The sequence below is a fragment of the Pectinophora gossypiella genome, chromosome 19 (genome assembly GCF_024362695.1).
Source record: "Pectinophora gossypiella chromosome 19, ilPecGoss1.1, whole genome shotgun sequence".
NCBI lineage: Eukaryota > Metazoa > Arthropoda > Insecta > Lepidoptera > Gelechiidae > Pectinophora > Pectinophora gossypiella.
Genome location: NC_065422.1, coordinates 2,053,982 through 2,081,954, shown reverse-complemented (window position 1 = coordinate 2,081,954; position 27,973 = coordinate 2,053,982). Strand labels below are relative to the sequence as shown.

At 40.0% G+C, this 27,973-nt stretch overlaps 2 protein-coding genes across 2 annotated transcripts in view; one reads left to right on the top strand and one right to left on the bottom strand.

Annotated features, from left to right (window-relative positions):
• LOC126375566 (uncharacterized) overlaps positions 1-27,973 on the bottom strand; it is a 218,990-nt gene that overhangs the window by 9,365 nt on the left and 181,652 nt on the right. The window lies entirely within an intron of this gene.
• LOC126375439 (uncharacterized) overlaps positions 1-27,973 on the top strand; it is a 119,459-nt gene that overhangs the window by 52,772 nt on the left and 38,714 nt on the right. The window contains exons 2-27 of the mRNA XM_050022355.1: positions 4,043-4,144; positions 4,747-4,837; positions 5,195-5,324; positions 5,833-5,975; positions 6,384-6,511; positions 6,769-6,948; positions 7,775-7,938; positions 8,252-8,524; positions 8,710-8,962; positions 9,183-9,365; positions 9,618-9,850; positions 10,547-10,760; positions 11,037-11,213; positions 12,209-12,441; positions 13,291-13,436; positions 17,882-18,012; positions 19,624-19,815; positions 20,824-21,038; positions 21,495-21,736; positions 22,302-22,432; positions 22,745-22,933; positions 23,155-23,891; positions 24,700-24,949; positions 25,630-25,812; positions 26,570-26,829; positions 27,627-27,795. Of these exons, the coding sequence (XP_049878312.1) occupies positions 4,082-4,144; positions 4,747-4,837; positions 5,195-5,324; positions 5,833-5,975; positions 6,384-6,511; positions 6,769-6,948; positions 7,775-7,938; positions 8,252-8,524; positions 8,710-8,962; positions 9,183-9,365; positions 9,618-9,850; positions 10,547-10,760; positions 11,037-11,213; positions 12,209-12,441; positions 13,291-13,436; positions 17,882-18,012; positions 19,624-19,815; positions 20,824-21,038; positions 21,495-21,736; positions 22,302-22,432; positions 22,745-22,933; positions 23,155-23,891; positions 24,700-24,949; positions 25,630-25,812; positions 26,570-26,829; positions 27,627-27,795 (5,310 nt within the window). The 5' untranslated portion in view covers positions 4,043-4,081. The remainder of the gene's footprint in view (positions 1-4,042; positions 4,145-4,746; positions 4,838-5,194; positions 5,325-5,832; positions 5,976-6,383; positions 6,512-6,768; positions 6,949-7,774; positions 7,939-8,251; positions 8,525-8,709; positions 8,963-9,182; positions 9,366-9,617; positions 9,851-10,546; positions 10,761-11,036; positions 11,214-12,208; positions 12,442-13,290; positions 13,437-17,881; positions 18,013-19,623; positions 19,816-20,823; positions 21,039-21,494; positions 21,737-22,301; positions 22,433-22,744; positions 22,934-23,154; positions 23,892-24,699; positions 24,950-25,629; positions 25,813-26,569; positions 26,830-27,626; positions 27,796-27,973) is intronic.

Genomic DNA, 27,973 nt, shown 5'->3' with positions numbered 1-27,973 from the left:
AAATTAGTCTATAAGTAAAGCATACTTTCCACTCTTGTGTAACAAAAAATATTTCCTACTTATCTTTTTTTATAAAACGAAAATGACAATATCTTAGACTTAGAGGAATAATAATACTTTTTTGTACTGTTTCTGTGGCGTTCTTTAATAATACATAAATACTTTTCTTTCTTATTTCAAAACTGCTTTAACTTTCATACTGGTAAAGTCTTCTTCTATCGTGTGGGTTGTGGGGTCCAACCAACCTCGGCAACCCTTGGTGTCAGGTTTAATTGCACCGCTATGAGCTCCTAACATGGTTCATTTAACGATTACTTACTTACATCAGGAAGTCGTAGCCGGGACCGACGGCTTAACGTGCCTGTAGATAAAGTGAGAATGTGGAAGCGGTCAAGAGGGCCCTATTGGGGGCCGCGCCTGGTTCCGGTCCTGGGCCACTATGACCGCTGACAAGTTAACACGTCCTGTACAACCCATTATAAACAGACAATGCTATCGTATTTGATACAATCTCATCTTCAATCTTAGGTTACTTATTGTTTCCCAATATTAAACTTTTATTTGATTTTGGGTACATTACTTCTCCGCACTGATTGGAGAGATGGATAAAAGTTCCGATAAATGATTATGAATTACAATTCATAATTCATTATGAATTAAATTCATTTAGTGGTTCTCGTGATCGACGAGCACCTACAGTGTATGAGTTCCTTTTTAAACTACCTAGTATGTATCGATGATAATTGCTATGCAATTTTTCAATCAATTTTCAAATTAGTAGGTAGCTTACTCAGGAAAAACCATTCTGTAACAGGTATTCTGTAAAAAAATATCATTGTTTTTCCTGTAAAAAAGATGGCGGAAAATTATCGTGTACTTAAAACGAAGAAGAGCTATTATATCATGCGCCATAGATAATTATATATTTGTGGATTCAGAAAATAATAAATTATATCTAGCGTGAGTTGTAAGGACAGTCGCGAGTGTTCCGTATACAAATAAAATGTACCTACAGAAATGCTTCTTTGCTGGACTAGGAACGACCTAAAAATTCCCGGAAAAGACCCAAAATTCATCATATCCTCATTATCCATATCAAAAGTAACTGCAAATTGTGTTCTGATTATCCATCTACTCCTGGCTTTGCTCACTCCATTCTCTGTAAACTTTGTTCTACACAGGTGCATAAAGTCACGCCTATCGTACATTGGAGCTGGAACACACCTCGTAACTACACTTATGGCGTCACACAAAACTCTAACTTCCAAAATCAAAATAATACCTAGTAGATTTTTAGTAGAGATTTTTTTCCGGACACTCCATACAAAAATCTCATTCTTAACGTGAGCTGCTGAACGCGTGCGAGCGAGACACAGGCCGCACGCTCTCTCCCTTACTCCTTACCGGCTTACGGTCAGTTAAAACAAGACGATACGAATTAGTGCGGGGTGGAAAGTTACCGTTCTATATGTAGTATTTGTGTATTCTTTATTCTATGCCCGTACGTCCTACGTTTGGCTGCTCCGAATCACCCAAATCCCCTGGTAGTTGCGGCTTCCGAATACATCCCGCTTAGGGACGGTATTGTAGAGTATCGGCGTCCGAAGGACGTAATATACGATCCCGATGACCAGATTACTCTAGCCATAGAGGAGGCTAATCAGCTCACGACACCAAAGACTTCAGGACCCCGATACCGACCCCGCCGGCGTACAATAAGTCACGTCAAAAAAAAGTCCTACGTTTGAACTTGTAACGATTTTAAAGCGATATTTTATAAGCAATTTTCCCGCGGACCTCTAAAACAATAGCTACCGTTGAATTTCAGTGTACGTCTCTGTCCTTCTAATTTCATATAATAAGTGGTTAAATAATAACGGGCTGCTCGTCCGTGCGTCTGTAAGTGTTTTGTCATTTCCTGTCGTCCAGGATGACCGCGACCTGTCATTTGACATTACTGTATTGACAACTAGTCGTTAGACACACGCTTTTGCCCATGGTATAAGAAAACCAGGTATGCTCAACCCTATGACAAGCCGCCATTGCTAACCCTTTGATGACGTAAGTGTTACCACTGCGTTACCATTAAATTGCAACATTTCAAAGACGTAAATTTTATTAATGAAAATTAATGAATTACTGACTAATGTATTTAATTACTACCTATACTTGTCACATACATAAAAATCATTACAACTGTCAGAAAATATTTTACTAAAAGTATAAAATTTCCTTGCAAAGTAAATATAAAAACATTGGTCGTGGGTAATTTATTTTTTACGAAATGGCAACGCAGGGGGGATGACGTCAGCTGGACTAACCTTGAAATGTTAACTGTCACTTTTGAGCATCTCTGGTCTTTTCATCATTAACAGCCGTACGACGCCCACTGCTGGGCATAGGCCTCCCCCAAGGATCTTCACGACGATCGGTCCTGCGCTGCCCGCATCCAGCGGCTTTCCGCGACCTTCACTAGATCGTCGGTCCACCTTGTAGCGGGCCTACCCACTGACCTTCGCTTATAGCGGGTCTTCTTATACCATGCTTTTGCCTTTCAACCACTGGACCACGGAGGACAGTGTCCTGACTGACTAACGCCAAAATGTCCGGCTGATGTGACTTTTGTCGCCACTTTTTATTTTTTAACCAAATTGTTGGATGGATTTAAATCAAAAGGTTTAGCCAGTACTATCCTCATGTTTGTTTTAAGAATGCGAAGTTTACCTTGTACTATAGCGGTTTATTCTTTATATAACAACCGTCGCACGCGCAGAGCTTACGAATCACTGGAATGAAATAACGTACCCTCGAGCAGAATACTAATTTGATAGATGAGAAAGTAACCGCTATATTAGAGCGGTCTTCTTCTTTGCGAGTCGATGGCGATCGATACTAAATTTTTGCTGACCAATAATTGGCCACGCTTACGGCATTGTCAGTGGCTTCGTAAAGGTCTTTAACACTTTCAAGGACAGAACGTCTAATGACGTGCCGATCCCAAGGTGTCATACTACCTATTATGAACCATCAATGATCCATGATCTCTGTCCGTGAAAGGGTTAATAGTGCAGGTGTTAGGGCACTTAGGACAGCACAAAAGGTGAGCCATAGTTTGTGGTGATACTCCATACACTCGCAATCATCGCGACCATCAACCAAGTATCCCCACAGATATTAGATTAGATTATTATTATTAGAGCGGTAAACTCAGCTTTAAATACATACACATACGGGTTAGGCAAAGACCACGGAATTCCACTTACGACGATAACGAAACACCACCTTCGCTTCTTCCACTGTCATGAAAGACTTCATGCACTCTCGCCAGTTTAATACTCTTGACCAATTCGTCTAAAAAGGCAAAGCAAAGGCGACTAAAATATTTACGCGTATAAAGTAAGTGCGCAATGCATTTTCGGAAGTAAGTATGTGACCTAACCTCTATTGGGCTGGTCTTTCGCGGGTTGGAAGGACAGATCGGCAGTCGCTTCTGTAAAAAACCGGACCTGTCAAACCTTAAGGTTATGCTAGGGTGATGATGACTTGCGCAATTTTACAATATATTTCTCACGAGAGTCGAGCATACCATACAGCCAATAAAATAATTCAAAAATAATGCCTTCTCCTCTGATGGAGATGATGATGATGATGAAAGTAAGTGCGCAATGCAAACAAACGTCAAATAGCAATATTGCAGTTTGCAAATAACTACTTCATCATCCTCCTGCTCTTATCCCATTATAGGTGTGGTCGGCGCAACATGTATTCCTTTTCCATTCTTTTTTGTCAGACGTCATCTCGGTACTCAATCCTTTTACACACACATCCTTTTTTACACAATCCATCTACATTTCCTTGTTTCGTCCCCTACCCCTTTGCAGCTCGCAAATACTTATTATACATAATATACTAAGATTCAATCGAATCTAGCCTACAAGATCCCATTTGTGGGTAGAAGCCTCCCCTACCTCTACACATTTTAGCGGTCCTGTGCGTGCTTCTTCTAGAAACATGAATAATGTATTCTATATGTTTGTTGCAGTGATGTGTGCGTGTGGCGCGCGAGGTGCGCCGGCGCGGCATGGACCCCCGGCAACTGCGGCTCTTGCTATGGAAGGACTACCTCACCAGAAAGAGGAAACTGGTAAGTTTCAGATGACACCCTGAGCCAAGGATCCCGCCCAACTACTGTTGGCTATTGATACGCCACTAACAATAGCGTTGCTATGAGACTATAGTATTGATCTAAATGAACTATTGAGATCTCCTTAGTCTTACTACCGATAATTCTCTTAGGGTGGTACCTACCTAATAAACTAATTTCAGCTTCGAGACTGCCCTCAAGATCATGTCAATGTGACAGTTCTCATATAAAAACAGAGACTTGAGCATGATCTTAAGGGCAGCCTCAGCCCTTAAGTTCTCAAGTTTTTTGTGCTGAGTGAGAGCCCTTATCGCCCCCCACTTGTCCGGCCAGGTTAATGCCATCTGAGGCAAATCTACATCACTATCATCATCACTAATTTAAGAGCCACGCTCTTGTTTTATCATCCTCCATGCTACTTTTTAGGAAAAATAGAGCAGTAGAGTACTACGGCTTTGAAATAGACTACTCTGGGCGCCATCCCACTCCAGGGCAGAAGGCAAGAGGGAATTCTACAATAAGTCACGTCAAAAAAAAATAACAATGTAAAAGCGTGTAGCCTTGTAAGTCCTTCATTCGTAAATACACGTTTCATCTTTCAGATAACACTCGCTGGAGTATTATGGGCGACGGCTGTTATGGTCGCCATATACATAGTGCGTGCCAATGTCGATAATAGAAACTATCCCACATGTAAGTATTAAATAGCACTCTCCCTTGCATACCTACATTCACACCCGCACACACACACACACACACACACACACACACACACACACACACACTCATTCATACTCTTTATAACATATAAACATATTTAAATATACACAAAATTTCAGACTCCTATCGCTTGAGTTTCTGAGATTTCCTGGTGAAGGAATCAATGACCTTTCGCTTTTATATACAGGGTGTTAGTGACATCGTAACGAAAACTTTGAGGGAAAATTCCACTTGATATTAACTCAGAATCATGGTCTGAATCATCCCCCTCAGTATTCGTTACGATATCACTAACACCCTGTATATAGGCTTATAGATTATCCTCTCCAGGTCAATTCCCTGCGCGTGCGCTGCCCAGTGCAGGCATGCTGCCGTTCCTACAATCGTTCATCTGTAGCGTCAACAACGACTGCGAGGACCTCGACAAGTTTGACGAGATACCCACCTACGAGAATTCCAAGTACGTTTCAATAATATAATAAGTAATATAAAAATTACAACAAAATGAACTTATAAGGGTTCTGTTTTTTTTTCTTTTGATGTTTGGAAACCTAGAAATAGCCTATAGTCCCACAGCTGAACACTTACTTACCTATATAGTGCTTATGCTCTTGGCTTCAAAAGGCCTGGATTATACTTATCGGTACGGTCACGAGCATTAATATGTGTACAATTTGATACCATGTCACATTAGCTTTTTTGACAAATTGAACTGTAAGTCTCACTAAATATCAAATATGTTAGTGCGACAGAGTCTTAAAGTGGGTACATTACATTGCTCATGACAGATTCGCGGGCAGAGAATTCCAGATTTTAGCCGGTCTTATTAGAAACGAGGAAGCCAAACGCTTCGTACAAGCTTGTGGGATATTAACAACGTAGGGGTGGGATCCCAACCCACGTATAGTTGCCCAAAGACGAAAAGAGGATGATGGAATTAAATCATGTATCCGACGCATATGTTCCAGATTAACTCAGCTCCAGCGTCAATTCTCGCCACTCCTGTACAACGAGTCAGTACTGGAGGTGGCATCATCAGTGCCTGATGCCTTGAAGCTGCTGGCCACACTCGCGGACGTAGTCGATGAACCCACCTTCATCGACATCAGCAGTACGTATTGGATGCATGACTGGGTCAAAGATAATAATTATGGTATGGCCCCAGGGATACCAAGTTTGGTTTTGAAAGTCCTGATGCATCATCATCATCATCATCTACATCAGCTACATCAAAGCAATTAATCTAAAAAGCAATGTTGCTATTTGACATTTGTTTATATTTCGCACTTACTTTTATATGCGCAAATGTCAAATAGCATTATTGTTTTTTTTATATAAATTGCTTCCATGTGGCTTTTTTAACTCCCCTTGTATAGAGTTTTTCGGATCCGGCATTTGGCGTCAAGATCTTCAAGACGGCCCAAGCCCAGCAGGCTAACACTAGCTGGGTGGCTGAATCTTGCCTCCGCTGGATACGTCTGGGAGTACATCAATATCATCATCAGTTTCATGTCCGCAGAAAATGGCCTGAAAGTGCGAGATCTGTTCAGCAACCCAGCGCGGGTGAGGAGGCACCTGTCTTCACGCCTGGGTATCAGTAAGGACGTTGCCAGCTCGGTGATGGAGGCAGATCTCAGCTTCCAGGGTGTAAGTTGACCATATACAGGGAGTCTCAAAAAAATTAAGTCAAAAAAACGAAGTACGCTCAAAGATTGTAAGGAAGACGGATTTGAAAAAAAAATGTCATTCCTTATAGCCTGTCCTTCAATCTTCTTGAATGTGATAGGTAAAGAAAAGATGAAAGAAATAGAGAAAAAGAATTATTTTTGTAATAAAGTTCTTTCTCCTAAATCGTAAAATTATTTTTTTCTTTAGTAGACTTAATATTTTTAATTTTATTTCAGATCCTAAAGGGTGGATTAAACAGATGCAGCGCAACTTCAATATCACGGACGTTGACGATACAAAATGAGGATAATTTAAAGGCTTTAGTAGACAAATTATGCGCATTAAATGACGATGATGTTCAGAAAATGATCATGGAGATCATTATGGACGTCAACTTTAATAAGTTTATCAAAATGGTAAGTCATTTACTTGATATTTTACATTTATGAGTGATTGAGTTAACAATTAAAAGTTACATGTCACAAAACGTTGTTATTATGTCACCATGAGCCGCAAAAGGTCCCTGATCATAGAATTAGGAATACACACTGATCTCTCCGACCGATTTCGGCCATGGCGGCTACTTCGACTCCTAGTCGACACGACGCTGATGCGCCCGAAGATGGCTTATGTAGCCTATCTTTACAGTGAACTCCCGCGCACAGTGAGGGCACGTGAGCACACCGTTTTGGTAATTATAATGAATATCGGTAGGGGGACGGGCCTTCAACTCATCACGTTTAGCGTCGAGGTCTGCCGTGCGCTGTTGCTCGAACTCGTGTACTCGCCTCATCACCAGCCTGCGCCATTCTGGGCGCTGTGCTGCCAAACCCTCTCATTGAGAAGGCTCAATGTTGCATCTTTTCATATGCCGCTTCAGAACATCTTTATACCTGACATTTATGAGTGATTGAGTTAACAATTAAAAATTACATGTCACAAAACGTTGTTATTATGTCGCCATGAGCCGCAAAAGGTCCCTGATCATAGAATTAGGAATAACAAGTAGTTGGCAACCCTCACACGTCACATACACAGTTGCGCGGTTACAATAACGGCAATGTGTAGTGTCTATGTAAAACAAGGTTTTATATGTGAACTGTCTGAAGTGTGCCCCTGACATCAACTGCTGTTGAATGCATTCCTTGTTTCTTTTTGCTTCCAAGTCCGTAATCCATAAGAACCGTAATCCGTAATCCCAGTCCTAGAGAGTAAAATATAATGACCAATATGCTTTTCCAGTTGGGGAACATGTACCAGAAGCTTACAGGCGACGAGAGAGTCACGTCACTGGCCGACACAGTCACAGCCGTGCTGAGGATGACGAGGCTGCAAAGCTTCATTCCTGCAGAGTTGGTGGGGATCTTTCAGGATGATGTGGACTTCAGCTATTTAGACCTGGAGTTGTAAGTCTTCATTTTTTATTGGAGATCACTTCATTTTTTTTAATCTGAACTATATGGTTGATGAATATGCTTGGAAGGTCAGACAGGCAGAGACGCTTCAGTAAAAAACCGGCCCTGTCAAATCTTCAGGTTAGGTAAGCGGATCCTGGGAAAACGCGAAAACGCTAGACATATATACTTACAGTTTTTTTTACACAATATTTGATTTATGCGAAGGAGTAGCTAGAAACTTCTGAAAATTATGTTTCATTCAAATAATCTAATCTAACACATTTAATCCCTGAGCTTTTTCTCAACATTTTTTTCTTTTCAGAGTACAAAAATTTGTTGGTCTCTTCAAACCTACTTTCGGAAACACAGAATCTTACAAGTCGATTGAAGACTTTGCCAATATAATAGTAGTGGGTGTTAAGTACATGAACAAATTTTTCGCAAAACCCAATGACGATATGAATGTAATGGAGATTGAAAACAAAAATGGAAAAGTTGATAAAGATTTGACAAAAGTGAAAGAAGCTGTTAGTAATGCAGTTGCAGTCCTACAGGAAAGTACTGTTAATGATGATTCAGTTGATATTTTCAAAGTGTAAGTACCTACACATTTTTTTTTGTCATGTAAGTAAACAGTCAAAAGTGGTCAGTTTCAGAACCGATGTATTTATAACTACACCACATAATACCTGAGAATGAGTGGTTTTATTGGTACCTATTGGTTCCTTAATAAATTACATACTATTTTGGCTCTTTATTTAAATTGTCTTCTTTCTTCAGATTATCACAAGTTACCAAATTCATTCACAAATGGTTACCAGACAACCTAAAGCACGACGTTTTACTCTACTCAACGTTGCTGACTAAGCTTATCGAAGGCGCTAATAAAGTAATTAGTATTAATATGAATATAGAAGAGAGGGCCTATAATGTGTCCCTGAGGCATCCAGATGGCGTGAAAGTGTTAGTTGGATTATCGAGTGCGATTATAGCTAAAGGTTTTGAGGCATTGGCAGATGCTGAAAGAACACAGGTAAGTGGGAGTGTTTAGACTAAATCTTAGAAATATTAAGCGATTTGGATTTTTGATATGTTGTCACTTGTAGAATGCCTTGCTACAATCAATATGACAATTATCAGCTAACAATCTAAGTTTGTGTTACTTACAATTATAGGTACGTTATCTTGTTTGATGTACGATTGTTTTTGCATTACATTGTATGGTAAATTGTGTTTGTTTTTTTTTTTTCAAGATAATGACAGCAAAGATTGCGTCGCCAGGTCAGATGTTCTGCGACTTGAACCGCCTGCAGGGTTTCTTCAGTATATCAAAGGATGACGCCTCTTTGCTGAGAAGTCAACTTTGTACTGATGCTTGGAAGAATTATGTTTTAGATTTAGTTCAGTCATTCGGAGTTTACGAAGTTAAAGATAATGTAAGTGGACTGATTTGATTTTATGTAGCATATTTGTGTCTATTACTGTCCCGTACGAGAGTTCAATGAGGTCAATAAATACTTTAGCTATATATTACAAGAGATGTCGGATTTGATTCCTAGCCATACGTAATATTTTATTAAAGTATATCTGTAACGCGACACTAGGAATATTTCAGTGGGTTTAGTTTTATTAACTCGTTTAAATAATTATAAAGCGACCAAGCGCCAATATTATGACAACTTTTGCAGATAAACGCAATGGCTTCAATTCTCATCCAAGAGACGTTAGGAAAAGACGTTACTGACCAACTGTACAGCATCGACTATGAATTCGAAGTTCTCAAGAACTTCACTCAAAGCCTGACGAGGATGACGTCAGACTACCATCAGGTCGTGGATTGGAAGAGGATCTTCAATATCAGCGAGGATTCAAAGTTCATGAAGACTGTCAGGAGCAAAGGACATTTGGGGAAGCAGATGTTGTACGTATTACATAAATATAATATACATAAACAGACATACACGTCCCGCTGGTGGGCACAGATTTTCTCTTTGCACCATAAATAACATAAATAGCCTATATACGTCCCGCTGATAGGCGCAGGCCTCTAGCCGGGACCAACGGCTTAACGTACCTTCCGAAACATGGAATCATCTTATTTTTTCGGACAATCAGGTAATTCAAGCCTGCAATGTCGTTATCAAATAAAGTACAATCTCACAAAGTGATTTCGACAATGTCCCCATCGGAAATTGAACCCGGACATGTAGATCGTGAACCCAATGATCTAACCACTAGACCATAGACGATTTCTTCCCTTTATAAATGTCACTAAACATACTAGCATGAAACTCAAATATCAGAACCTTCAAGTTGAAGGCCCTCGGTCAGGAAGTCAGTCGACTTAATTAAGGAATCAAAAAAGTAGGACTTAGAGGTGAACTGTAGCATAAGGAGGCGATAACAATAGATCTTACAGGTCGCAGGGATAAAGTGCATGATATAAGGCATGCACAGGTCCCAGCTTAAAAAAAAGGAATCCTTGGATGAAGAACCGGGACTGACCTAAATATTGAAAGGGGTACTAGTACAGATAATGGTAATTGGTCCACTAACATTAGGAATCATGTCATATGAAATCCTAAAAATTCACGAACTTCTTTGAACGTTTTTACAGGATAGTCGTCCATGGGGCGTTAGCAAAAGAAGTGGTGAAACAAAACGCCATCCTTTCGTACAAGATAAGTCCAGGACTCATTGACACCACAACATTGGTGATCGCACTGAACAACCAACTGGATTCCACGTCTCAAGATCTTGTGAAGATGGTCAGAGATATGTATCCGGGTATACTAGAGACTTTAGTGAGGACTGCCCTTAATGAAGACAAGGTATGTACTTAACTAAAAAAACAATATCATAATACATACACTTACCTAGAAAACGAGACAAAAAAGATTGTGCGCAATAATAACCAACCACTCTCGCAATAACTTCCCAATTTTTCCGGAAGTTTTTGGTACATTCGAGCTGTATTTTAGCAAATAAGGAATACCTCCCTAGCGACAATATTTTCTTTTTAACGTTCAAAAAGCGCTAAGGCTAACTATGTAAGCTAATTTTGAAGAAGTGACACGAAAATAATTTATTGCCATTATTCTTTTCAGACTTACAAATCTTTGTCTACCCACAGTCAAGAGATTATGTGCAATGGCTTAAACAACGCTGTGGGCTACTTGGAGCTAGCAAATAATGTACCAAAAGAAGTCTTAGTACAAACAATGTGTAACATATCTACAGCCATAGAAGAAGGGTTGAAACGAGAATCAATATTTGGTAAAGCTGTAAGTATTACCTACTTAACAACTAGTTTTTTATTGCTCATGTGAAGCTTTATCTAAAAAAGCTTCATCATCATCAGCCCATTAACGTCCCCACTGCTGGGGCACGGGCCTTCCCTATGGATGGATAGGGAGAACGGGCCTTAAACCAACACGCGGGCCCAGTGCGGATTGGTGGTTATTAACGACTGCTAATGCAGCCGGGACCAACGGCTTAACGTACCTTCCGAAGCACGGAGGAGCTCGAGATGAAAACTTTTTTTTTGGTCACCCATCCTATGACCGGCCTTTGCGAAAGTTGCTTAACTTCAACAATCGCAGACCGAGCGCGTTTACCGCTGCGCCACCGAGCTCCTAAAAAAGCTTATTATAAGATTCATGACTACCTAAATGATAAAAATGTCTGGTATTGAACGTGTTCCTCTAGTTATTTAATAACTTGTAATGTATACCCTCATTGGTTTTTAAAAGATGTGTTGCTGTTGCAGTTTCTTGTCATTTCTTCTCCTCAGCCATAACACCTTGCGAAATGACGTAAATTCAAAAATGTTACATTGACCTTCAACAAGGTTATTCGTGATAATTACGTTGAATAAATGATTCTGATTCTGATTGGCTCTAAATACTTAGAACCTAAATTGATTAGGTAATATATTCTAATGACAAAAAGCTGGACCGCTAGAATATAAAATAATTGATTATTGTGTCGAAGTTGCGCTTGGTACTGTAAAAATAACTGATTTAGTGACTTAGGGACCCAATCTTGAGGTCGTAGGTGTGCGCTGGGACCATTTGACCACAAATGTGGTGTTCTTTTGTGGGTTGAAAGGTGGATTTCCAACCTCATGAACCTTGGTGTCAGGGTTACTATTGAGCCGCCAAAGGACCCCTGGGACCAACAGCTTAACGTGCCTGATGTGGTGAAAATTTTCAAAGAAACCAATATTTTAGGACCTTCCCTCACCTGACCCTGGACCTGGTCCTTTTTTACTTTTCAGATAGCAACTATCCGCTCAGCCAATCATAAGGTATTTGATGACGTAAAGTGGACCGTTTTGATTGGTGGATTAAAGGATTTATACGTGAAATTGAACAGAGACTACCCATATTTGTTTGAATACGATAGCTATGGACTAAGTGACGAAAGGAGAACAGAAGTAGGACGGATGGTTGAAGATGCTAAGAGGTTATGGTTTGGACACGAAAATTTGGGAAAAAGTTTGCATATAGGGTAAGTAGTATACTTTTTTTTTATACGTAGATTAGCCTTGGGTAGTTTCCTACGTCAAAAATAAATTATGAAATTCTGGGGGTTCAAAATGGCCTCATCGACACAATTCATCTAAGAAAGCAATATTGTTATTTGACATTTGTTTGCATTGCGCACTTACTTTTATGTGCGCAATGGTAAAATTGCAATATTGCTTTCTTAGATGAATTGCTTCAATGTGGCCATTTTAACCCCCCTGATTACTAAATAAAGACAGATTTAAAGGTTAATAAAAAACTTTTTTCTTTTTAACTTATTCATTAATTTTAATAAAGAAAAGTGTAATAATAAGTGCGACATTTAGACATGTTTTTCGCTGACGTCACAGGTTGCTTTTTCATACAAATTCCATAGTAATTACGTGTTTTGACACGAAAAAAAGTAAAAAGTTACTGATTTGGCTACTTGGAAAATAGCTTAGTCTAGTAACCAAAGCCGCAATAAATTTAAAAAAAACTAGCCTATTGCATTTCACTTGCAATCATCGAAACAGTACTATGGAATGTACTTACTTAAGTAAAAAGTAATTTGTACACTTGACTGTAAATACTTATTTTGCAATCAAGTATTTTGCGATGAGGTTAGATCTAGGTGAAATGATGTCTTGTCTTTTGCGATAGCGTCTTTAATAGTTGCAATTGTATTACTTACAAGCCAAAAGCCACCTAAATCTAGCACCGCAGTTTTTCTCGTAATTATACCATTTAGTAGGTACCTAGGTGTAAGTGAATAAGTAAGTAAGTATTAAAATAAAGTTGTTTTTTTTATGTTCCCCTTAGCAACATTAACGACTTCCAATCTACCTTCCAGATTGAAGTTCGGCTTCAGACTGCTCGATCTGATGGACCGAGATATCTTCAACATTACCAGCGATGGTTGGCGGAAGATGAAATATAGCCTCCATACCGTCACAGGCCCACTTACAGTGGTCGACGATTTCATTGAGACTGTTGCTGGTAAGAAGTTAGACGAAGTCAAACTCCGGACACTTCATACAAAACACCTTGTTTTACACAGACACTACACATTAACGTTATCGTTAAGCGCATTTGTGTGTGTGACATCTGGAGCTCATACGATTGAAGACTAAAGTAAGACCGAGAGGGGTGAGGTAATCCTAGTTCCGCCGCTGGTGGGGAGCGGAGAGTTACCGTCCTATACGTACTATTATTACTTATTCTATGACGAAGTTACATAACTTACATAAACAGCCGTCCCATTGCTGGGCACAAGCCTCCCCTCAATCAACTGGAGGGGGTATGGAGCATACTCCACCACGCTGCTCCAATGCGGGTTGGTGGAGGTGTTTTTTACGGCTAATAGCCGGGACCAATGACGATGTTAAACAAAGTAAAAATTAATCATGCATTAGACAATGTTTATTTGTCAAAGTATTCAAGCTGCTAGAAAGTCGTTAATTTGGACAGATCACTATGGATAGGTATAGTTGTCAATTTTATGGGCCCTCTGGAGCAATGAAGACATGGAACAAAGCTACTTAATTTCCGTTCACACAGTATCGCACGTACTACACACGTGTCTCGCATATCTTGTGCTTATCCTTATGTTTTGTTGATTGTGTAACTTCTTCTTCTTCTATCGTGTGGGTTGTGAGGCGTAGTTCCAGCCACATCAACCCTGGTGTCAGGCTTACTATTGAGCCGCCAAAGGCCCCTGACATGGCTCATTTATCGACTACTTACTTACATCAGTAAGTAGCAACCGGGACCAACGGCTTAACGTGCCTTTCGAAGCACGGATCATCTTACTTTCGGACAATCAGGTGATCAGCCTGTAATGTCCTCCTAACCAAACTAAGGATCACAAAGTAATTTTTGTGATATGTCTCCACCGGGAATCGAACCCAGGACCTCCGGATCGTAAGCCCAACGATCAACCACTGGTCCACGGAGGTCGTTGTGTAACTAAGTCGCTTTTATGTAGGTCATGATATTATTGTAATACTTGAAATACTACGTTCTACCCCCTTATTTAAGTAGTAATTCTGTACCGTCGGTGAAAAGTAATACAAGTCCAAAATTCAAGTTTTGAGAAAATCGAGTTTAAAGTTAAAAACATTCTAGCTCGCGACTTATAAGGAATAATGGAACAGAAGTTAGATGTGTCGATAGGTGATGATGGAAGGTTTCTTTTCTAATATTTAGTTATATTTAGAACCTAAACAGAAATGGTAGAGGATCAAAATAAATTACATGTATCAGTTGACACCAACTTTTATATTGTGTAAATTGATACAAGTCTACTTATACCTTTTTACACACATAACTATAAAAAGTCATCGTTGATATATCATATTTCAATTATTAATTTTACAGTCTTATTCTACAAAAAACAAAATGTCTTGGAAGAAAGTTTATTTCATAATGTTGTAGAAAGGCAAAATTCTATTTATTTTCTTTAAAAAGTAAAGAAACGTAACTTATATCAATTGACACAAACGATAAACTATAACGAATTTGTGTCAAGTGGTTTAACATGACTTATTTTTTCGGTTTTATTGTGTAAAATGATACATGTTTTTACGAATTTCTAATAATAAATACATATAAAGATGGTACACGTATATATAGTGTAAGGTGACGATAATAAGATATTTTTGTTATGATTTTACTCTCAAAACTCATAAATAACCGGTCAAAACCACCACTGCTGCCCACTACAAACACATTTTGTCCACTACACTACGCCCCTAATCAAAACCACTTTTGGTTCATTTTTGCAGTCAAAATCTTACAAATTCAATTATGATAATATTTCCACCCCTAACAAATGAAGGTAAGAGGAATCATATTAAGACTAGTCATTAGGAATGTTTCGGGCTAGCCTGGCAGTATGGCCTGGAGATAAAGGTGATGTACCTACGTACTTTTAAACCAAAATCACACAAACCGGTAAGTGTTACTTCTTTCTTGCTGAAACTATTTAAAAGATCACAACTCATTCCACAATCAAAATCCCCTAAAGTAAAGTAAAATTCGATATTTCGAATTATCAAAATTCCCGGTCTAATGGTAGCCCGCAACATTGACAGATCGATAAACGGAGTCGAATCAATGTTGATGATGAGAATAGGTAGTGAAAATGAAGATCATTGGTTCACCTCCAAACCTATAGGTTACACAGGGCTATCCTCAGACCATGACCATGACCACCATGGACCATGGTCTGTTATGGTTAAGCTAAATGAGCTCGTTTCCGCAAAACTTTACACGTAAGCACACGTGGGGAACTTTCCGCGTATCCTCGCGTATGGACCACTATTGTGAAGTGGGCAAACTTCCCACTATATCATCATCATCCTCCTGCCCTTATCTCACTCTAGGTGGGGTCGGCACAACATGTATGGGCAAATATCCCATCTTCTTCTTCTTCTATCGTGTGGATTGTGAGGTGAATTACCAACCCCATCAACCCTGGTGTCAGGGTTATAACTGAGCCGCCATAGGCCCCTGACTTGACTCAATGAATACTCGAATGTCCCATATGTAATGTTATTTTAATGGGCTCAGTTTTCCGCATAAACACAAGTGGTCCATTATGCGTGCTTTTATTGACTATGTAAGCCAACTAACTCCTTTCAGAAGCTCAAATACCTCCTGGGATTTTTACAAACTTTGTGACCTGGTTTAATTAAGGGGTTGTGCCCGTAGTGTTGCCAATTATTTATTCTAATCTAATCTATCCTACAAGATCCCACTGCTGGGCAAAGGCCTCCCCTTCCTCTTTCCATTTTTCACAGTCCTGTGCGTAATTCTCTCTTATGTAATCAAAATACAGAAAACAAATATTACTTGTGGTGCTCAAGAGTTCAGAGCAGTTATTCCCTTTATAAAAATGAGGAAGCTCGACAAATTTACACCATTCAACGTGTTTGAGAAACTGGTAATCTTCTCTTGAGAAGATGTGGCAGATCCCGATGCTGCCGATGCCGAGCTGTCATCTACGGCTGTATAGGTTCAAAAATACCACTACCGGCGCTTGCATAAAAGATCTAACCAGCGTGTATTGAATGGCTTGCATGTTAATTGGAGCTCGATAATATTTGGAGCCATTATTTCACGTCTACAGCCTCCTTAGCAATGAAGGCAGCGTTCAATCTGCCACCGCTTAACCTGCATGTAATCAAGAAAACTATGTAAAACAGCTATGCTTCGAGCTAAGGGAAGGAGACTAACGACAGTTATGACAAATCTCAAATACCTCTTGACTAACCCTGCCATGGTGATAACGACGCCACGATCAGGACCCACAACTTATTGAGGTACTGTAATTAAGTACTACAAGGTGGTTATAGCAGAAAGAGAAAAAACACGGTTTGGTCTGAAGTACTAACTTAACCTATACCCATTCGCAATGCGGATCAGATATGGTTTGCTGTGGTTCTAGACAAAATGTCTTCCCATAGACAGGTTTATGCGGAGGTCACCCTAGGATACACACTGGTGGCACATGGAATCGAACTTGTATGTATCATTATACACGACACGTTATTGATATCTAAGATCGCATTTTCTGAAATATTTTGATATATATTAATTTATATTACTTTTCACGAAAAAATAAATTTGGTGTTTGATGTTACAACTAAAATTATATCATTAAACATGGACTGTGAGAATTCAAGGATTGCGTGTATTTTAATATATGTTGAGTTGAATTTACTTACACCAAAATATTTAGTGAAAATCTTCATTTCACTTTAATGCAAGTTAAGATGAATTATGTTACACGTGTTATAACAGCATGAATCCTTCACAAACAGTACTTATATCACTAGACACAAAAATTATCTCCGTATTTATAATAGCTACAGTTACGAGAATTAGACAGAAAGAAAGAGAATTTTTTGAACATGAAGTGTGTGCTAATAACTCAAAAGTGATACAACTCGAGTTGTATTACTTTTCACCGACGGTACAGAATTAAAGAATAACTGTTATTGCCTATGGTTTAGTAAGTAACATTACGTAAGTAAGTAACATAACGGCCTCCGTGGTCCAGTGGTTGAGCGTTGCGCTCACGATCCGAAGGTCCCGGGTTCGAATTCCAGTGGGGTCATTTCACAAAAATCACTTTGTGTTTGGTTAGTACACTACAGGCTGATCACCTGATGGTCCAAAAAGAAAGATGATCCGTGCTTTGAACGGCACGTTAAGCTCTTGGTCCCGGTTACTACTTACTGATGTAAGTAAGTAGTCGTTACATGAGCCATGTCAGGGGCTTTTGGCGGCTCAATAATAACCCTGACACCAGGGTTGATGAGGTTGGTAATTCACCTCACAACCCACACGATAAAAGAAGTAAGTAAGTAAGTAACATTGTAAAACATTAAGATTAAGCTGTTGTTATTATCCCAAATAAACATAAATAATAATTTCAGCCATATACGAAGGCAGAAGCTACATATCGGATCTCCCACCAACAACGGTATCGGCACTGGAGCAAATTGTACCAAATATACCATTACTATTGATAGACGTTACTAACGTCATAATCACTAGCGATACGGAGGTAAGGATTTCGAAGAAGGATATCAGAACTGAAGCAAACAGAATTCCATATTCTCTGCTTACCCCGGTGGGAAATAGGCATGACGATGATGATGCTTTATAGTCTATTTCGACTGGTGGACTTATTGAGGATTATCGTTCAAAAGCTAGGAAGCCTGCTTTGCGCAGCTGGTTTTATTTTTAAATGAAATTGCACATAATAGTTATTGGACTGTATTTAATAATTAAAACACATAATAACGGGTTCTTACCGCGTTTAAAATAGGGATATGAGACTCCCGATATTACTAATGTGGTAACAAAACGTGAGGACACGGTGAGTGCGGTTTGTCGTAGTGAGCTTGGTGCGAGTTCAGATGGTTCCGAACATTCCGATATCAAAAACATTTAAACAAGCGGCAAAGAAAGAGGGTAGACAGATGTTAGATATGTCTGCCCTTTTTTTTTTTTTTTTTTTGGTTTGGTTTTCCCCGAAGGGTAAGGCAAAGGGAACTATGCCCATACAGCCATGTCTTCGTATTTTTTTTTCTTGATGATTAATAAAATGGTGAAAGGTGATGAATGATGATGATGAAACCTAAGCCCCCACCCTCGGAGTAGACTCCTACTCCGAACCCCAAACGAATTAACTCAAAAGTCCGCATAAACTTTTGAGCTATGAAGCGGCTTCCTAGCACGAAGCGAAAATAGGCAGATACACTTTGTTTATTGAATACTCCAATGTAATAACACTCGCGAATGTCTTCCGACTAACTTAATGCGATCATTAACCACAAAACACCACTTCGTATTAATTATTTAGATTATTCAATGAAGAAAGCAACTGTCCCGTTCCCGTTTCCCGCTAAAAAGCCGATATGTCTGCCCGTAGAAAATTATGGATCTACCTACTCCACTCCAATCTCATCAGTCATCCCGTGATCATGGCACTTGCAAGTGTCGAAATATCGGGAGTCTCATATCCCTATTTTAAACGCGGTAAGAACCCGTTTTTATGTGTTTTAATTATGATAATAACCGCGTAAACTTAAAACAATGGATTAAATAATATTATAGTTACATGTTGAGTTAGTAAGTAAAAAGTTGAAGTAAAGAGAATGTTAGAATCGCCATCTTGCGGTCGAATTAAAAACTAGTGTTGCCACATTATTTTATGTGAGGATTCGAACACCCGCTCTCTGGTATACAGGTGTGGTCTGAAATGGCGAGAACGCACATCAAATTGCTGCTCATCAGCACATCGCCTTCGTAATTATAGGTGATTTCTCCAGGTGATCGGGCTTTCAGATCACGCCGTTTTCTGTCCAGATCTGACCTTCTTCCTCGAAGTCAGACACAGGAAGAAGCATGGGTTTATGTATGTATGAATGTGACTGTGCGCGTGGCTAACAAACCGCGCGCACGCACTCCTTAACACGTAATATTTATAACCTAAGACTGTTAGTCTTCGTGAGTTGCTAGAATTATATACACACTTAAAAGATCACGTCTTAACAGAAAAATGAAACTATCATAGAATATCATCACGCCTTTATCCTTGAAGGAGTAGGCAGAGATGTTAAGTACACCCATTCCTCGCGGGCTATGAAACTATCAGAATTATTTTCTTCAGCTCGACCCGATAATCTCTGTCCTCAACGCGGAGCCTCCCTGGCCATGTTCCTCCACCAGTCTCTCCGAGCTGATGCTGCTCAATGTTGGATCAGTAGAAGCTGTCCAGGGCTTGGAGACGATCTGGTGCATGGACCAGAACTTTACTGAAGAATGGAGAGAGTATTTGACTGACAAGAACGTCACCTTATTTGTGAGTACCTATTTCTTTTTACCCATACATAAAATCACAACACACAACAAAACTCTCGACGACCCGATTACTCTAGCCATAGAGGCAGCCAATCAGCTCGGGACACCAAACACTTCAGGACCCCGATACCGACCCCGCCGGCGTGGTCGACGATTTCCCTCATTTAGCGCTTATCGCTATCGACCCACTGGGGTCGAGGTGAGCCGAGGTTCGCGCCCAACTGGGCACCCTCAGGCCTGTTGTCTTAAACGTTGTACCGGGTCTTCCTTCCTGCCTCTGCTCTTGCCTTCAGCGCTCCCCATTTGTCCGGCCAAGTAGTTAATGCCATCTGCGGTAAATCTACAAGAAGTCACGTGAAAAAAAAACACAACATAAGTTTACGTCTCTATACCAATAGGCTACTTGACAACCTGGTCAAATGATATACTTTTTAAGAAACGTCAAAACGTAAGTTTTCTTTGGAATTTGTATGGAAATACTGTCCTGCAACGTCATCATTAGAAGCGGTCAAACCTCATTCTTACTTAATGCAAAAATAAAACCCTAAAATAAGTCGATAAGTAAAATGAGATTGATTTTTGATCATCTTAGACTGTCTTATATTTCTAGATTAGCATTTTCTAATTTGTCTTTGGCCCAGTCAAATACCCTATTGGGGTAGTCAGATGTACATCCATCGCAAGATGAACTAATTACCCACACCCATTGGTTTACCACTAACATAGATACAGGGCTTAATACAAAAATGCGGCGAAAACTTGTCGCTTGTTTAGTTATACACACGTGGCACCCCTCAGCCTCTTAAAATTCATTTTTTTTTTAATTTATTTACGGCCACCGAAATTTGCCTATTTAAATCTTTTAAAAATGTTGTTTACCCCCGATATTAGTTGTGGCTGCAAAGTAACTCTGAAGTTTAATTTGCAACCAGGGTGAACCAATCTTGGTTGATGTTACTTACTGAATAAAGACGTTTTTGACATTTGCTTTTGTTTTTTTTTACATCAGGACTTAAAGAACTGGAATACCACAGCTTACCCAGACCACGTCTTCTTAAAGTTCTCGTCAGCTTTGGACGGTCTGATCAAAGATGGACACCTTCTAAAGACCATAGCAGACGACATAATCAACTATAGTAACGCCTCCAATGACGGTACCTGGGGTGACGCTTGGGACAAAATTCAGGCGGTCTTTAGTAGAGAAGACAGGGATATTGTACTTGAGTAAGTGGATTTAGATCTTGTACAATGACGTCATAATTTATTGGTCATATAAGCTGAACCGGCAACGCATATGAAAATGTTTCTGGCTGGGAAACAGGATTTTGACTATATTTTAAACTGAACTTACTATAATTTAATAACTGGAGCAATTCCGATGCCTAGGTTCGAAGCGGCGCTCCCCGTTTGATAAACAAGCCGGTTAATTACAGGGCCATGGTGTTGTAGTTGTGTAGGGCGTTGGAGCCGAAAGAAGGGAGCATTATAATGGAAACTTACTTTAATTTACATGATCACACCGGTTTATTTCGATTATTAAAAAACAGAATGAATATACCACGTTGAAGAGTAACCTGAAAAGGGAAGAAGAGAAATGTCATTGATATTTTCTGTCAGTGTTGCCATGAGGTAAAATATGCCACACGGTGATTATGATCTAACCTTAATCATGTTTTCCAGAAACTTCTTCACGCGGCTGGACACAGCTCTAACAGCAATCAATGCAACTATTCCACCCGGCGTTACGTCCCTTCACACCCTCTGGTCCCAGTACTTGTCTTGTGCTACTAGTAACACTTCAAGTAACCACGATTCCTGCAAAGACATCGCTAGAGCCACTTGGAAAAAGTCCATTCAATTTGCCGCCGTGATGTTCAGAAATGTCGCCCAGGATCTGTTGATTTACTTTACTGAAGTCAATGGTATGTTTAAAGTTGTTTGCCAAAGAGAATTAGGCGATAAATCATTTATGTAATAGGTACTTAAAAGATGCCATAATAACAATAAAATCCCAAGAAAGATGATCCGTGTTTTGAAAGGCAGGTTAAGCCATAGGTCCCGGTTATTACTTACTGATGTAAGTACGTAGTTTCATGACCCATGACAGGGGCCTTTAGCGGCTCATTAATAACTTTGACATCAGAGTTACTGAGCCTGGTAATCCACTTCACAACCCACCCGATAGAAGAAGAATAAAAACACAGCAAATGAAAAAGTTAAAAAAAATGGAAATAGCTTCCATGATGCGTTTATCGGTTTATAATCTGAAAGACATGTTTCGACCCCCGATGAGAATACTGTTGAAATAGAATTATACTGGCTAAATCAACGGACTGGCCGAAAAGTAACACGAAAATACAGTTCCGTGTTTCAGAAGGCATATTAAGCTGTAGCTCCTAGCATGAACCATGGCAACCCTATACATTAAGCTCATTCTAGCTCGCATGTTTAATTGTTTTTTTTTTCTGTTTTAACAATAAATTCTAGAACCCAACGCAAACGCACTCCAATTACTGGGATTCACAAGAAACACAGCGTTGTATCAAATGTACCAGAAAGTGCCGGATCTAATTGGTGTACTGTTGAACTCGTATTGGGACCACGGATTTATGAGTCAGGTAGGATATTCGTCTTTGCCTGCGATACTTACAGTTCAGTTGCTTAATCATAAGATTCCAATTCCAATTACTTACTATGATCCATTACCTTCGCCTCTTCCACTCCCATCAAAGACTTCGTGCACGTTTGCCGGTTTAGAGTACTCTTACCCTAGCCTTTCTTTAATACATCCTGGATCTGGCCTTTCCCTTCCAACTCTACCACCTACACCTGCATCATAAATCTTTTCCCTAATTCTGCCTTCATTCATTCTCAATCTAAAACTAAACTAGTTTTAAACAAACAATCCTAAATAAACCCTCACATTTCAGATCCGTCGAGCATCTCTCTCTCAATTCTGGGATTGCGAGGCAGTACTCCAGGCCACAGTTCCACCTCCTGGCAGCAGCATAGATGCCATCTTCTTGCGAAGAATACAGCCTTACGTCTGCCCTTCATTCCTGTACTGGATATCCTTGCCGCGAGGAGACAATAAGCTGCTTGATGTCATCTCTAAACCTGTAAGTACATTTTATCCCTAATCTAGCGAGATACCAGACACAATATATTTTACATTGTTTCTAGACTGCGTTCCAGCAGACAAGAAGTTAAAATCACTTTGTAGGAAGACTATATACTCTAACTCTCCGAAATTAAGATGGATACTTCTGAAGGCACGTTAAAACCTCAATAAAAACTCTGTTTCTTCATACATCATGATATCATAATCTTCTTTTTCCAGCAATATTACTTCTACACATTGCCAGCCGAGAACCTAACAAGTGAATACAAAGATGCGTACTCCACGATCATAGACCTAAACAAATTACTAACGGATGTCGCTAATAAAAATCAAACATTAATTACCGAAGAAGACATCAAAATGAACAGCCTTCAGCATAAACTAGAAACACTAGTAGACACTGTAATAAACTACAAAATAAATGAAACAAGTGATTCCTATAGAAACTTCTACGAAATCAACAGGAAATACTTCACATCTTCTGTTTATTTAACCAGAATAGTTTCTCTAACTAACAAACTGGCTGAAACTATAGCGAATCTAACAATAAGTGATGTTAACATTGACAATGAGGATTATAGACTTGAAGTCGAACGAGATTTGAATATATTGAAAAAGACCTTTAAAAGACGACCAGTTGACATAATAGCGCTACATTTTGATGTTATAACTGACGTAATTTGGAGAAACGATAACAACTACACATTAACAGATGCAATGGAGTCTACGTGTGAAGATTTAAAGAAGAACGATACGAGTAAAGTTATTCTTGTAGATAACAGCAGAGTGAAACTGCAAATTTGTGCAAAAAAGTATAAAGATATATATAAAGCTATAGAACGTAATGTGATTGATGATTATCAGAATACAAGAGGCAGTCTGATTAACATGATAAGAGTGTTGCAAAACGGTGACAGCAGCAATGTTAGTGATATATTCGAATTTATAAACCAAAGGTAAGTTAGTTACAACAATCAATACATACTTCATATACTTACGTAGAGGATTCGCTACGTTCGAACTAATCTCAAGAACTACCGATTGATTTTTCTGCAGTTTTTACTGTTATCCGTGTTATGGAAAATCCTTGATACCCCTGTGCGGAGAACGTGTGAAGATGTGAACGTGTGTAGTGTCACAGTCTCAAATCCTGGATCGGGCACTAAACCATTAAATTAGTCTTTTCAAGTTTGAATCCAGGATTTGTGCCCGGTTAATTGCAATAGGTTCGCCTCTTATTACATGGGAAACTTGAAACAGCTGGCGAGGAGTTGGTGTAAAAGTCTACCTTACTTGCTGGTATATAAGACTAAGGGGATCAAAAGTGGCTCCAAATGGTTCGTGTAATATTACACACGGTGCGGCACGCCAGTTCTGTTTCTTGAACTTGGCTTGACACGCTACCGCGTGTCTAGATCTGCTTTCTGTAATAAGTAAGATCATAACAGTAAACATAACAGAGGTCTATCTAGAGGTCTGAAGGGGTTCGGGGGTACACGCGAGATGAAATCAGACATCAGAAATCGGAATCATTTTTTCAACGTAATTATCATGGATAAACTTGTTGAAGGTCAATGTAACATTTTTGAATTTACGTCATTTCGCAAGGTGTTATGGCTGAGGAGAAGAAATGATAAGAAACTGCAACAGCAACACATCTTTTAAAAACCAATGAGGGTATACATTACAGGTTATTTAATAACTAGAGGAACACATTAATTACCAGACATTTATGATGCTCTGTTATGTTCTTACTTATTACAGAATGCAGCTAGTCACTTCTCTCCAGAGGTCAATAATGCATTCATACGAACTGGGCATCCCCATCTACCTGAAGTACCTACGGAGCAATCTACGTCACTATGACGTCATCGCCACCTTCCTCGCCGGCGGGCAGTGGTGGGGGGAGCTGCGTGCTTTGTACAACGGACCGAGGGCCAACAAGTTCTTCAATGCCGTGGAGAACAGTTTTGAAATTACCGAAGATGTTTTGAAGGGCTTAGATGGAATTCATGTGAGTTGTAAAACTACCGAAAATTACTTATAACATTATTATGTACAATATTATACAGTCGCCGAGAGCCGTGGCAGCCCAGTTGCTAGAACACTTGCGTCTCACCTTAAGATCGCAGGTTTGAATCCAGCACAGGCCTAAACCTCGTTTTTGTTCTCAAATTCATGTTTGGATCATAAATGATTATCACGTGCTCAGCGGTGAAGGAAAACAACGTGAGGAAACCCACATTCCCGAAAAAATGCAATTTTGGAGGTATGTGACCTAACCTGTGGGTTCGTGGGTTCGAAGGTCAGACAGGCAGTCAGTCGGTTCTGTAAAAAACCGGACCTGTCAAATCTTTAGGTTAGGTAAGCGGACTCTGTGAAAAAACGGGATAATGCTAGGGAGATGATGATGATGTCATCCCCCTAGCATTTTCCCGTTTCTCACAGGGTCTACTCAAGCCGGGACGACCGTGTTAACCATTACACCACCAGGTCCTCCTGTCCATGCGAAATTCTTTCGATCTATGTATCGTCATTAAGCCGACACTGGCGCCATCTATCTATAATATTGGTTTTTGGATATCGACAAGTCCCGTCCGAGTTAGATTTTTTCAATTAAAATTTTGTCCTTGTGTGTTTCCCTGAGCATGGGTGAGTGCTATAAAAATAAAAATCATTCATTCACTCTTTCAGCTAATCCGCCTTCTGCGTGATATCAACGTGAACAACTCCGATGCGTTCTGTCAGTACAACATCACTCTATCCGACTACCTCCCTGACGTCACCGGCGCACTGTCAGACCTCAAGCGAGACCTCTGCCAGGAAGACAAGACTGACTTGTTTATGGAAATTCCACCGCTGCTTTTTGCTTCTCAAGTAAGTACCTATCTGAAAGTCGTAAACTATTGTCAAACCCCGGACACTTCATACACAACACCTTGTACACAGACACTACACATTGACGTTATCGTACATGCGCATCTGTGTGTGTGACGTCTGAACTTAAGACCGAGGGGGTAAGGTAAACCTAGCTCAGCCGCTGGTGGGGAGCGGAGAATTGCCGTTCTATACGTAGTATTATTCCTTATTCCGTGCTATCAGAGCCTTAGGGGGTTAAAATACTTCTTTTGTTAGATCATTTTGATTTTTTTTTTTTTTGGTTGGTTATGGACAATGGCAGTAGACCGATTAGATCCAGGACTAGGGCGGTCAGATATTAGGGGCTACTCATGACAAAGAATATAGGTATTGACCGCCACACGGAATGGCGGTTACTCGGCATATTTTAAATAGACATAGGTACTGTAGCAAATATGGCACGACACTACATCACTGCCGCAAATGGCATTAACTACTTGGCCGGACAAATGGGGAGCGCCGAAGCTTGAGGGGGCCCAGTTAGTAGCGAACCTCGGTTCAGGGCGCACGGGTGTCTTCTGAGAGGATTATATTTGAAAGGTTTAATCGGTGGGTCGATAGCGCTGAATGAGGGAAATCTTTGACGACCACGCTCGGCTCTGTACCCCTTCCGAGATACAAGTGTGATATGTATGTTGAAAAGTAAAATCAATTACTGAATTGAACTGTGAAAGTGGAGCATTTTCCTCAATTTACAACCCCATAATTCTCTCAGGGCTACGACAGCATATTCAAGCTATCAAGAGACATCAACTACACAGCGTTGAACCTTGAGCTATCCAGAACAGAAGCCAACTTGGAGCTGATCAGCGAAGGTCCTAAAGAACCTCAACGACCTCCTTGGGTCACAGAGGACAGACTCAGGAGTCTAAGAGAGGTCGGAGTGAAGCTGTTGTCTAAGGAAACCTTGACTAGAATGTCCTTTGGAGTGCTCAGCAACATCGTCGATGGTGGAACTTTGTTCTTGAATAACAGGTTAGTTCTTCTTAATACTTTTGTGACTATCCACGCTTTGTTAGAAGAACATTAGAAGACTCAAACGTAGCCAATTTTGTGCTTAAACTTGTCGTAAGATGTTGTTACTAAGGCAAAGTTATCAAGTTTACACCTATTTTGCTTACCTTTTCATATGTAGTGGACTTAGTGGCATAATAGTTTTCATTTTTTTCAATTGGAGATGTCCTTAGAAAGCTCGGTGGCGCAGCGGTTAACGCGCTCGGTCTGCGATTGTTGAAGTTAAGCAACTTTCGCAAAGGCCGGTCATAGGATGGGTGACCACAAAAAAAAGTTTTCATCTCGAGCTCCTCCGTGCTTCGGAAGGCACGTTAAGCCGTTGGTCCCGGCTGCATTAGCAGTCGTTAATAACCACCAATCCGCACTGGGCCTGCGTGGTGGTTTAAGGCCCGATCTCCCTATGCATCCATAGGGAAGGCCCGTGCCCCAGCAGTGGGGACGTTAATGGGCTGGTGATGATGATGATGATGGAGATGTCCTTAGAAAAGGTTTAGTACGATCTTCTCTGAACCGATGTGTGTGTATGAAACGATTGATGAATCTAGAGGAAACAAGAGAAGTGTGTCAGGATCGAAGCAAATGGAATTCTTATCCCGGTGGGAATTGTACATAAGTATATTTTTCTAAACCACCACGCGGGCCCAGTGCGGATTGGTCCGAGGCCCGATCTCCCTATCCATCCATAGGGAAGGCCCGTGCCCCAGCAGTGGGGACGTTAATGGGCTGGTGATGATGATATTTTTCTATGTATTCCGCAGCCATTGCACTTTGTGCTCGGTGTTGACCAGTTGGTTGAAGCAGCTGAATCTCCAGGTGTTCAAGAAGCAAGAGTATGACAACTTGATGTGCCGCATGCGTGACATGTCGTTGAGCGAGGTCCATCGCGCGCTGGTGAATGACTTCCACTGGGATATGGCTATTAGGGAGGTAGGTTTGATTTTTATTTCTTTGAATAAATAACTATCATGTTAGCAAACTCTACAATAAAACGTAAATATTAGTAACATACCCAGTATTAGTCAGTAAATATTAAGTACCACAAATATCACTCTTATTACGGAAACCAAATATTATTACTACAAATTATATTAAGAAATATTATACA